Below are 12,101 nucleotides of genomic sequence, written 5' to 3' on the forward strand. Positions count from 1 at the left end.
CTTTTACTCTGTCTTTAATTTAGAGACAGACTCTACCATCTGCCTTACCTTTAACCTACTTAGATTTCATTCTCTCTCTCTCTTTCTTTTTCTGCCTTACTCTTGTTCCTGTAGAGCCCAAGCTGGGATCTCCAGTAATCTACAGGAAGAAACGGTTTCAGATTGAGGATGAAGATGAAGACGAGTGATAAGCCCGAAGCCTAGGGGTGGAGATAGATTTGTTTTAGGTTGGTGAATTTAAATCAGTTGGGAAAGTCAGAGAACCTTCTCTGATTGAATTGGAAGCAGTAGAGTCCTGGGCTCTTCCCTAGATCTAGGGCCCAGGAACTACAGACAACAGTGCTGATGGACTTGTCTATAGTCAGTCCTTGCTTTTCCCAGTCTTAAGCAGTATGCCCCAGATGCAATCTGTGAGTGACCCATAGGCCCCTTGTTGGTCTGCTCCTTGGGCTTTCTGCTGGAGGTGGGTCACACTTCCGGAGAGTATTGTAATATAATATATGGGGATTCCTCATTACTTTCAGAAAGCACTACATTCCCTTATCCTCCTTTTCTTTCCAGTGATCATCCCCAGGACAGAAGATTGAGCCGAGCATGCATGAAGCCCTGGGTTCAATTCCTCAGTACCACATAAACAGAAAAAGCCAGAAGTGGTGCTGTGGCTCAGGTAGTAGAATGCTAGCCTTGAGCAAAAGACACTCAGGGACAGTGCCCAGACCCTGAGTTCAAACACCAGGACTGGCAAAAATAAATAAAATAAAATGTTAAAGAGACAGTCAGATTTTCTTTTTTCTGTTTCCCCTCTTTCCTAGAAATATAAATAGAATCACCATGTAGGCTGGCCCAGGCAAAACAGTGAGACCCTTTCTAAAAAGTAACCAGACCAAAAAGAGCTGGAGGCATGCATGGCTCAAGTGGAGAGAGCCTGCCTGTCAGGTAAAGGGCCTGGCATTCAGGCCCCAGAATCTCAAAAAATTAAAATAAAAAATCCCAGCTACTTGAATGTAGAGGAAGGAGGATCACAGGTTGGAAAAAAGTATACAAGAGTAATACCTGCATATCCATATATATTGTAACTCTGCTCAAAATTGCCAATTGGTAGAATCAGCCAACATGCTGAACAACTGGTGAATAGATAAAGTATATTCTCTCTCTCTCTCTCTCTCTCTCTCCCCCTCTCTCCTCATACACACACACACATACCATAAAAAAATAAAACCTAGGGGGCTGGGAATGTGGCTCAGTGGTAGAGCGCTTGCCTTGCATGCATGAGGCTCTGGGTTCAATTCCTCAGCACCACATAAGCAAAAAGAAAAAAGCCGGAAGTGGCAGTGTGGCTCAAGTGGTAGAGCGCTAGCCTTGAGCTGAAGAGCTGAGGGACAGCACCCAGGCCCAGAGTTCAGGCCCCACAACCAGACCCAAAAAATAAATAAATAAATAAATAAATAAAAACTCGGGGATGGGAAGGTGGCTCAGTGGTAGAGCGCTTGCCTTGCATGCCTGAAGCCCTGGGTTCGATTCCTCAGCACCACATAAGCAGGAAAAAAAAAAAAAGCCGGAAGTGGTGCTGTGGCTTAAGTGGTAGCGTGCTAGCCCTGAGCTGAAGAGCTGAGGGACAGCTCCCGGGCCCAGAGTTCAGGTCCCATGACCGGACCCCAAAAATAAATAAATAAATAATAAAAACTATAGCTGGGCATAAGTGGCTCACACCTTTAAACCTAGTTCTTAGGAGGCTTCCATTCAGGCCAAAAAGTTTGTGAGACCATCTTCAAAATAATCAGCAAGGGGCAGGGCTGCAGATGTGCTCAAGTGGTTGAGTAACAGCAGAGTTCAAAGCCTATGTAGTACTCTGAGTTCACCCTAGTGCACACACACACACAAAAGGTGAAAATTATATTATTTGCAAGAAAATACATGGACTTAGAAATCATGATGTTGAATGAGATAAACCAAGCTCATTAAGCGACAGATAGCATGTTCTCATTTGCATAATCAAAATTTAAAAGATGTACAAAACTGGGCACTGGTAGCTCATGCCTGTAACCCAGCTACTCAGGAGGCTGAGGACTGAGGATCATGGTTCAAAGCCAGCCTGGTCAAGAAAGTCCATGAGACTTTTATCTCCAATAAACTACTCAGAACTGGTGCTGTGGCTCAAATGATAGAGCACTAGCCTTGAGCACAGATTGGCTCAGGGACACAGCCCATGCCCTGAGTTCAAGCCCCAGCACAAGCAGAAAAAAAAAAAAAAAGATACGTGTGTGTGTGTATGTATGTAAAATATCAATGCAACTATAGGACTTAGGAGAAAGGGAAGGGGGAAATGAAGGACAAATGATACTGTGATACATTGTATCTGATCACTGTCCATTAGCTTTTTCACTCAAAACTGCACTCTATCCCTTGAGCCACGCCTCCACATCCAGGATTTTGGTGGTTAGTGGAGGTAAGAGTCTCACAGATGTGTCTGCCTGAGCTGGTCTTGAACCTTCATCCTCCGAGCTCAGCCTCTTGAGTAGTTAGGCTTACAGGTATGAGCCACTGGTGACTACTTTGGTTTTATTTATTTTTTATTTTTAAGAAAGGAACTTTTTTTTTTTAATTGGTCGGTTGTGGGGCTTGAACTCTGGGCTTGGGCACTTTCCCTGTGCTCTTCAGCTAAAGGCAAGTGCTCAACTGCTTGAGCTATTGCACCACTTCCTAGCTTTGGTTTTAACTCCCTTGGTGGTTACGTGCTGTTTTTGGAGAGTAAGGAGTGAAAATAGGAGCAGCATCCTTGAACCCCTTCATTGCCTGTTTCCTTATTTGTCAGGGAGCTGAGATCTGAAGACTAAGGTTCAAGGCCAGCCTTGGCAAAGTTCATGAGACTTATTTCCAATCAACCACCCAAAAAGCCAGAAGTGGAGCTGTAGCTCAAGTGTACAACACTAGCTTTGAGTTACACAGCTTAGGGACAGTGCCCAGGGCCTGAGTTAAAGCCCCTAGACCAGCCCTACCCCCCCCCCGCCCCCCAAGAAGAAATCTTGCCAGGTACCAGTGGCTCACGCCTGTAATCTTAGCTACTTAGGATGCTGAGATCTGAGGATCATGGTCCAAATCCAGCCCGGGCAGAGAAGTCCATGAGAATCTTATCTCCAATTAACCACCAGAAAACCAGAAGTGGTGCTATGGTTCAAGTGGTAGAACACTTGAGCTAAAGAGCTCAGGGACAGTGCCCAGGCCCAGAGTTCAAGATCCATGACCAACAACAACAACAAAAAATCTCACTTCCTCTTTTTAGGTTTTGGTTTTTTATTTACTTTTTAATTATTGTAGTGAAGAGTCAGGTGTGGTGGTATAAGCCAGTAATCCCAGCACTCCAGAGGCTAGAGACCAGCCTGAGCTACATAGTGAGGCCATGTGTCAAAACAAAACAAAAAACTATGGTAAGAATATAAAAAGTGTTGGGTGGCAGTGGCCCACAGCTGTAATCCTGGCTCTTCAGGAGGCTGAGATCTGATGATCATGGTTCCAAGCCAGCCCAATAAGAAATGTCCATGAGGGGCTGGGAAGGTGGCTCAGTGGCGCTGTGGCTCAAGTGGTAGAGTGCTAGCCTTGAGCTGAAGAGCTGAGGGACAGCGCCCAGGCCCAGAGTTCAGGCCCACGACTGGACCCAAAAAAAAAAAAAAAAGAAATGTCCATGAGACTTATCTCCAATTAACCAGTAAAAAGCTGGAATTGGAGGTGTGGTTCAAATAGTACAGTGCCAGACTTATTGAATGAGAGAGCGAAAGGATGCTGTCCAGGCCCTGAATTCAATTCCCAGTACCAGCACAAAAGAAAAGAAAGAAGGAAGGGAGGAAGAAAGAAAAGAAAAAACAGAAGGAAGAAAGGAATAAGGAAGAAAGGATGGAAGAAGGGAAAGAAAGAAGGCAAAAGAACATGGGGCAAACTGGGTCCTAGTAGCTCACACCTACAATTCTAGCTATTCAGTTGGCTGAGATCAGAGGATCACAGTTCAAAGCCAGCCCAGCCAGCAAAGTTTTTGAGATTCTTATCTCTAATCAATTACCCAAAAGCTGGAAGTGGAGCTGTGGCTCAAGTGTTAGAGCAAGTGGTAGAGTCCCAACATTGAACACAAAAGCTCAGGGACAGAGTTCAGACTCTGAATTCAAGCACTAGGATCTCTCTCTCTCTCTCTCTCTCTCTCTCTCTCTCTCTCTCTCTCTCTCTCTCTCTCTCACACACACACACACACACACACACACACACACACAGCACCTAGCACTAGTGGCTCATGGCTGTAATCCTAGCTACTAAGGAGGATGAGATCTGAGGATCGAAGTTCAAAGCCAGACCAGGCAAGAAAGTCCGTGAGAGTCTTATCTCCAAATAACCACCCCCAAACCAGAAGTGGAGCTTGACTCAAAATGGTAGAGTTCTAACCTTGAGTAAAAGAGCTCTGGGACAAGACCAGGACCTGAGTTCAAGCCCCAGGACTGACAAGGAGAAAATGAGGGGGGGAGGGGGAAGGAAAGAAAATGAGATAAATTGAGCAAAGAGAAAAGAAAGAAAGAAAAAAAGGCCAGTTTCTTAGCACAGGACAAAGGTGACAAGGGCAAAGTCTGGTTCAAAAAGAGTAAATATTTGCAAGTGCTATATCCTTATATTTGGGGAGGAAAATCAGCTTACTGGTTTCCCAGTAATTTTGGTAAGGGTAAGAGAGAAGGTGGGATTATATAACAATAGTTGGGACTGGTGCCATGCTCACAACTGCAATGCTAACTACTTGCAACTCAGAGATTGGGAGAAGCAAGGTTTGAGGCCAGCCTGGCACAAAGTAAAATACCATTTCAACCAATAAGTTGAGCATGGTGATATATATCTGTCATCCCAGCTACACAAAAGGAAGAGAGCAAGCTACTCAGGAGGGTGAGATCTGAGGATCTCGATTCAAAGCCAGCCCAGGCAGAAAAATCCCCTGTGAGACTCTTATCTCCAATTAACCACTCAAAAACCAGAAGTGGCACTGTGGCTCAAGTAGTCGAGTGCTAGCCTTGAGTGCAAAAAGGCTCAGGGACAGGGCCCAGGCCCTCAGTTCAGGCCCTCAGTTCAAGCCATACAATTGACAAAAAAAAAGGGGGTGGAGGGAGAACACAGAATCACAGCCTGATCTTGAACTCAACATCTCCTTTTTAGTTCCGGGACTACAAAATGCTAACTTAATTTTTTAATTGAAAAGAGCACTAGTTGGCTCACACCTGAAATCCTAGCTACTTAGGAGGCTGAGATCTGAAGACTGAGCTGACAAGTCTTTAAGACTTTTACCTCCAATTAACCAGAGGGAAAAAAAGCCAGAAATAGAGGTGTGACTCAGTGGTAAAGTGCCAATCTTGAACAAAAAAGCTAAAGAATAGGCACTGGATTATGCCTGTAATCCTAGATACTCAGGAAGCTGAGATCTGAGGATCAGTGGCTCTAAGCTAGCCCAGGCAGGAAAGTCCATGAGACTGTCATCTACAGTTAACCGTCTAAAAACCAGAAGAAGTGCAGCGGTGGCTCACAGTGGTAAAGTGCTGGCCTTAAGCAAAAAAGCTCAGGGACATTGCTCCAGCCCTGAGTTCAAGCCCATGATGGATTTTTTTTTTTTTTAAAGAAAGAAGCTAAAAGACAGTGCTTTGACCCTGAGTGCAAGCACCAGTACCAGCACAAAATCAATAAATTGATGAGAAATAAAATGAGAGAATCATAAACATGTAATCCAATTCTGAATTTCTCTGGTTCCTATCATGCACATTGAGGGGATTGGAGCAAGAATATATAGAAAATCTCAAAAGTCAAGGTCTTCGGTATTGAGGTTAAATGTCTGACAAGAGGACAAGGTTTGAGCAACCAATCAAATATTTGCAGAACCAGTGTCCTTTACTGGACACAGAAAGCAAGTGTCTCTTTTCCTCATGAGAGAGACCTGGACACAACAGGATTGAGGAGCAACCCAACCTATCAAAGCAGCTCACTTCTCTATGACTGGACTTTGTGGTAAATTGGGGGGCCCAATAAATGAGAGGAAAGGAAACTGAGGAAGTCCCTGTGACCTGAAAATAGGCGAGACCAAGTGGGAGCAGTTGGGTTTTCTGTTTTCAAATCCTTTAACTAAAAAGCTGGGTTCTGGTAGCCACAAACCTGTGATCCTACCTACTTAGGAGGCTAAGATCTAAGGATCATGATTCATAGCCAGCCCAGACAAGAAAGTCTGTGAGACTCTTATCTTCAATAAATTAATCAGAAAAAGCCAGAAGTGGTGCTGTGGCTCAAGTACTTGAGCCTTTGCTCAGGGACAGTGCCCAAGCCCAGAGTTCAAGCCTCAGGACTGGCAAAAAGAGAGAGAGAGAGAGAGGAAGGAAGGAAGGAAGGAAAGAAAGAAAGAAAGAAAGAAAATTCTTTCATGCGATTGTTTCTAACACAATTATAAGATGATTTCTTTGTTGCTTTGTATGTCCCTCCCCCACGGTATAACCCCTGCTTTCACTGTATTTGATGTTGTTATAATTTGTGGAGGGGAAGGGAAAAAAACAAATTGTTTAAATAGGGATACAGGTGGACCCATTGCAACAATGAAACATACAAGTTCTTATGTCAAAAAACGAACTTTACAACTTTGGTGGGGGCGGGGGGGGGGGGAGGAGGATTGGGGGGGCGGGGGGGGGGGGAGGATGGGATGGGAAGGGGAAACAAAGGAGGAGGCTACAATGCTTGATGAGAAATGTACTCATTGTCTTGCCCATGTAATTGTAACCCCTCTGTACAGTATTTTCACAATAAAAAGAGATAAATAAAAAATAAAAAGAAAGAAAGAGAAAGAAAGAAAAGAGATAGAGCACCAACCTTGAGTGAAAAGCTACGGCACGGCACAATGCCCTGTACTGCCCACCACCACCACCACCCCCCCAAAAAAAAAAACTTGGAAGTAGGTGATGGATGAGGTATCCCCTATCTGAGTCTTAGACTCCTTTCAAACTACATCCCTTAGAAAAATAGTTCACAGGACTGAGAATGTGGTTCAGTGGTAGAGCACTTGCCTAGCATGCATGAATCCCTGGGTTCAATTCCTCAGTACCAAACAAACAGAAAAAGCAGGAAGTGGCACTGTGGCTCAAGTGGTAGAGTGCTAGCCTTAAACAAAAGAAGCTCAGAGACAGTGCCCAGGCCCTGAGTTCAAGCCCCAGGACTGGCAAAGAAAGAAAAAGAAAAATAGTTCACATGTTTGGGGTTCTCTCCTTTCTAGGGTACTTTGCTCCAGCCATGCCTAGCAGCAAACTTGTCACAACAGCAATTGAGCTGCTTCTTTGCTGTCTCCTGCTGTCTCCTGTGGATGCCATTTCAGAGAGAAAGCAGGCAAATGTCTCCAAAGTGTACCTTCCTTCATCTTTAGGACCTCAACTGCCCTCCTCAGACTCCTTATCCTGCCAGACCCTGCACCCAAAGTCCCTGCCTGGCTTCAACTACATGACCCCTCTACCCAAGTTTCTGGTAGGCCTGGCTCTAAGAAATGCCCTGGAAGAAGTTGGCTGTCACTCTGATGCTTGGGCCCTGCAGCTTCAGCTCTTCCGCTTGGGAGGTGTGAATGCTACACAGATCCTCATCCAGCATCTTCAAGGACTCCAGAAAGGCAATAGGACAAAGAAAGAAGTCTCAGTAGAAGCCCTGGCCTCTGCTCTGCAGCTGTTAGCCAGGGATCAGCCAAACCCAAAGAGGACTCCGCGCTCCATCCCCACGGTGGACTGTGGCAATGATCAGGAACAGAGAGTGTACAATTACCTCCAACAGTTGCCAGGAGTGGGAACCTACTACAACTTGGGCACAGCTGTGTATTATGCTGTTCAGAATTGCTCTGAAAAGGCCAAGGAACGGGGCAAAGAGGGGGCTATAGATCTGGGCTATGACCTTCTGATGTACATGGCAGGAGCATCAGCAGGGCCTGCTGGCATAGTCATCAGTGCTGCACTTAAACCAGCTTTGAAGGCTGGAGTTCACAAGCTGATTGAGTATTACCATGCAAAAACAGAGGTAAACACCCCTTGCAAGGAGGGCTTAAGAAGTACATCAGATGTGAGTGACTGGGAATATACAATTACCATGGCTCCATTGATAGAAGTAGTAAGTTCACCTCCCTCCTGGGGCTGGGCCTTATTCAAAAGCATTGGTTTGGATTTTGGGGCTGGGAGTCTTGGGGTATAAAAGATGGTAACCAAAGAGGAATAAATAAAATATTCTGACAAGCTGCATCTGGTGTACTCAAAATCCAAAACTGTGATCCAAATTTCTGATTGATTTATATTTGTTATCCAAGAAAAAGGCATTGCTATAAAATGTAGGAATTTAAAATGTTGGGATTTTGGAGTTAGAAGCTTTTTTTTTTTTTTTTTTTAATTCCAGGCTCCACTGAGTGCCTCACTAGTATTATTTTTCTTAAGCTCCAAGTTTAAATTTCTAACGTGGGGCCGGGCTCCTGTGGCTCAAGCCTGTAATCCTAGCCACTCAGGTGATTGAGATCTGAGTATTGAGGTTAGACGCCAGACCAGGCAGGAAAGTCTCAGACTCTTATTTCCAATTAGGCAGCAAAAAGGCGAAAGAGGAGCTGTGGCTCAAGTGGTAGAGAACCAACTTGAGTGAAACCGCTCAAGAATAGTGTCCAGGCCCTGAGTTCAAGCGCACGTGCACACACACACAAATACATTTTAAGTGGAAATGGTCATTTTCATCTGAACGAGTGGTCGTAGAAATTAAAAACGATACTATAAATCTAAAGTATTAATAATTACTGTTTTTTTAAATTATTTCAGCCTTCCCCTTCCGATCCCAGAGTATCGAAATTCCGGCCCCACCCCTTCCCACCTCCGTCCCCAAATCAGTTTCGTTTCTGAGGCTCGGTTTAAGATTCTCGAAAATGAGCTGTGTGGCTCCTGGGCTAATTATTAATTAGGTCCCGCCCCTAGAAAGTAAAGGGAAGGAAGTAAATGAGATTTCTGACCAATCACTGGAGTGGAAGGTGTGTCTTGGAGGCAATTTGTCCCGCCCCGCGTAGAAGTGGAGTTGTGGCGGCGCCAATGAGCGTGCAGCACGGTGGTAGGCGGGGCCGAGCGTAGGCTGAGCTGTGTTGTGCTGGGTGGGAACGCGGAGCTCGGGTTTGTGGCTGCGGTCTCTAGCCACCTTCGCGAGTTTTGGGGGCTGGCAGACGTCCTGACCCTGGTACCTGAGCTCCCTTTGAGGACTGTAAGTCACGACCTGAGCCACTGTGGGGATCGGATACTGCGGCCCTAATAAGGTACGGGTGCTCAGAGGGTGAGCGGGATGCGAGGTTTTCCCTGGGTGGGAAGTGCGGCTGAACCCGGGGTTACCCCGGAGGAAACAACTTCGGCCCTCTGAAATGAAGCTGTTGCCAGCCAATTGCAGGATTTTCCTCCCTGTTCAATCCGGCTATCGCAATCCTAATGCCCACTCCCCTCCCAGACCTCCCTTGCAGCCTCCGAGAACCAGAACCTGGCATTCTTGCAATAATTTCATGTCTTAGCCAAAGTTTTTGCTTCTGCTCTGTCGTCATCATCATTATCATTCTCTGTTTTGGGGGTTTAGACTCAGGGTCTCCAGTGCTTATCCATTTTGAGCCACACCCCCAGACCGCTAAGTTATTTTTGATCCTTAACTAAAAAACAAGCTACATACAAAGATTGACGTGATAAATTATATAAACTGTAAAGGAACTGAAGGGGAAACTATTTGCTAAGGTTACATAAAAATCGAATTCATTTCTGGCGGATGCCGCTTGTTCACATCTGTAATTCTAACTACTCAAGAGGTTGAGATCTAAGGTCCTAGTTGGAAGCCAGGCCTGGGAATGTCCGTGAGACTCTTATCTCCAATCAAAAACCAAAAAGCCGGAAGTGAAGCTTTGGCTCTAATGGTAGAGCGCTAGCCTTCCACAAAAAAAAGTTCAGGGGGCTGGGAAGGTGGCTCAGTGGTAGAGCGCTTGCCTTGCATGCTCAAGGCCCTGGGTTCGATTCCTCAGCACCACATAAGCAAAAAAAAAAAGCCAGAAGTGGTGCTGTGGCTCAAGTGGTAGAGCGCTAGCCTTGAGCTGAAGAGCTGAGGGACAGTGCCCAGGCCCAGAGTTCAGGCCCCACGACTGGACCAAAAAAAAAAAAAAAAAAAGTTCAGGCCCAGATTTCAAGTCCCCAGACACACAGACACACACATAGATACATAGATACACACACACATACACACTTTTAGTTCGTTTCTGAAAAGTTTATTCAATGCAAAACATGTGCCTGAGAGAGTGAAAAATGACTGGAGAAACAGGTTGAAGGTGCTCAGTGTGTTCTCCATTTGGGAAGAATAGTGTTTTTGTTTTGCTGTTGTTTTCATATTTTAATACCATAATTTATATGCTCCCTCGCTTCTTTAACACCAACCATTTAATTCCACAAAAATTAAGCAGGAAGCCCTGTGCTGGAGGCTCATACTTGTAAGCCCAGCCACTCAGGAAGCCGAAATCTGAAGACTGCACTTTGAAGACAGCCTGAGTGGACAAATCTTAGAGACGTTTATCTCCAGTTAACCAGCAAAAAGCCAGAAGTGGAGCAGTGGCTCAAGTGGCGCGCCGCGCGCGCACACACACACACACACACACACACACACACACACACACACAAATTAAATGGGATTTTGCCACTTAAAAAATATTTCATTGAGGATGGGAAGGAGAAACAAAGGAGGAGGCTACAATGCTTGATAAGAAATATACTCATTATCTTGCCCATGTAATTGTAACCCCTCTGTACAGTATGTTCACAATAAAAAATAAATAAAAATTAAAAAAAAATTTCATTGAGGGGCTGGGAAGGTGGCTCAGTGGTAGAGCACTTGCCTTGCATGCATGAGGCCTTGAGTTCGATTCCTCAGCACCACATAAGCAAAAAGAAAAAAAAAACGGAAGTGGCGCTGTGGCTCAAGTGGTAGAGCGCTAGCCTTGAGCTGAAGAGGTGAGGGACAGTGCCCAGGCCCAGAGTTCAGGCCCCACGACCGGACCCCCCCCAAAAAAAATTTTTTCATTGAGCCAGGTGTTGGTGCTCACGTCTATAATCCTAGCTACTCAGGAGCTGAGATCTGAGGATCATGATTCAAAGCCAGCTGGGGCAGTAAAGTCTGTGAGACTCTTATCTCCAATAAACCACTAGAAAACTGGAAGTGGCACTGTGGCTCAAGTGGTAGAAAGCTCGTCTTGAGCTGAAGAGCACAGGGACAGAGCCCAAGCCCAGAGTTCAAGCCCCACAACTGACAAAAAAAAAAAAAAAAAAAATCATTGTGGGCCGGGAAGGTGGCTCAGTGATAGAGTGCTTGCCTAGCATGCATGAAACCCTGGGTTTGATTTCTTAGTACCACATACACAGAAGAAGCCAAAGTGGCTCTGTGGCTCAAGAGGTAGAATGCTAGCCTTGAGCAAAAGAAGCTCAGGGACAGCAATCATACCCTGAGTTCAAACCCCAGGACTGGCAAAACAAAACAAAAAACATTTCATTGTTGAATAGTTATTGAGGTTACAATTCCATGTTAGATTATGAGTATAAGTCATCTTGAGCTGTGTCATTCTTTCCATCAGTCCCCTTACTTTCCTTTCCCATCCCTACCCTTACAGTTTTCTGGTTGGCTATAAGAGTTTCTTGGACTTTCCTGCCCAGGCTGGCTTTGAACTGTGATCCTCTGATCTCAGGCTAGGATTATAGGCATGAGCCACCAGCGCCCAGCTTGTTTTGTTCCTTAAAAGAATTACAGGTGGGGCTGGGAAGGTGGCTCAGTGGTAGAGCACTTGCCTTGCATGCATGAGGCCCTGGGTTCGATTCCTCAGCACCACATAAGCAAAAAGAAAAAGGCCAGAAGTGGTGCTGTGGCTCAAGTGGTAGCGCGTTAGCCTTGAGCTGAAGAGCTGAGGGACAGCACGTAGGCCCAGAGTTCAGGCACCACGACCAGACACCCCCCCCCCCCCCCCGAAAAGAAAAAAGAAAAGAAGAGAATTACAGGCATTTAGTTTTAAAAGATCAAGCATGAGCCTGGCGACGGTGGCT

General features: G+C 45.5%; 3 protein-coding genes across 6 annotated transcripts in view; all 3 read left to right on the forward strand.

The window, feature by feature from the left end:
• Nucleotides 1-651, forward strand: part of Timeless (timeless circadian regulator) — a 30,688-nt gene extending 30,037 nt beyond the window's left edge. For all 3 annotated transcript variants that reach the window (XM_042699111.1, XM_042699110.1, XM_042699112.1), the window contains exons 29-30: nucleotides 115-227; nucleotides 562-651. In XM_042699111.1, the coding sequence (XP_042555045.1) occupies nucleotides 115-188 (74 nt within the window). In that variant the 3' untranslated portion in view covers nucleotides 189-227; nucleotides 562-651. The remainder of the gene's footprint in view (nucleotides 1-114; nucleotides 228-561) is intronic.
• A 5,351-nt stretch (nucleotides 652-6,002) lies between these two features.
• Apof (apolipoprotein F) lies at nucleotides 6,003-8,217 on the forward strand. Its single transcript, XM_042698606.1, has 2 exons — nucleotides 6,003-6,018; nucleotides 7,265-8,217. The coding sequence occupies exons 1-2, from the start codon at nucleotides 6,003-6,005 to the stop codon at nucleotides 8,215-8,217; spliced, it is 969 nt and encodes a 322-aa protein (XP_042554540.1).
• A 909-nt stretch (nucleotides 8,218-9,126) lies between these two features.
• Stat2 (signal transducer and activator of transcription 2) overlaps nucleotides 9,127-12,101 on the forward strand; it is a 30,416-nt gene continuing 27,441 nt past the window's right edge. For both annotated transcript variants that reach the window (XM_042698783.1, XM_042698784.1), the window contains exon 1: nucleotides 9,127-9,304. The gene's annotated coding sequence lies outside the window, so the exon portion shown is untranslated. The remainder of the gene's footprint in view (nucleotides 9,305-12,101) is intronic.

Source organism: Dipodomys spectabilis, unplaced genomic scaffold, assembly GCF_019054845.1.
Source record: "Dipodomys spectabilis isolate Male_0828 unplaced genomic scaffold, ASM1905484v1 ptg000234l, whole genome shotgun sequence".
NCBI classification, from domain to species: domain Eukaryota; kingdom Metazoa; phylum Chordata; class Mammalia; order Rodentia; family Heteromyidae; genus Dipodomys; species Dipodomys spectabilis.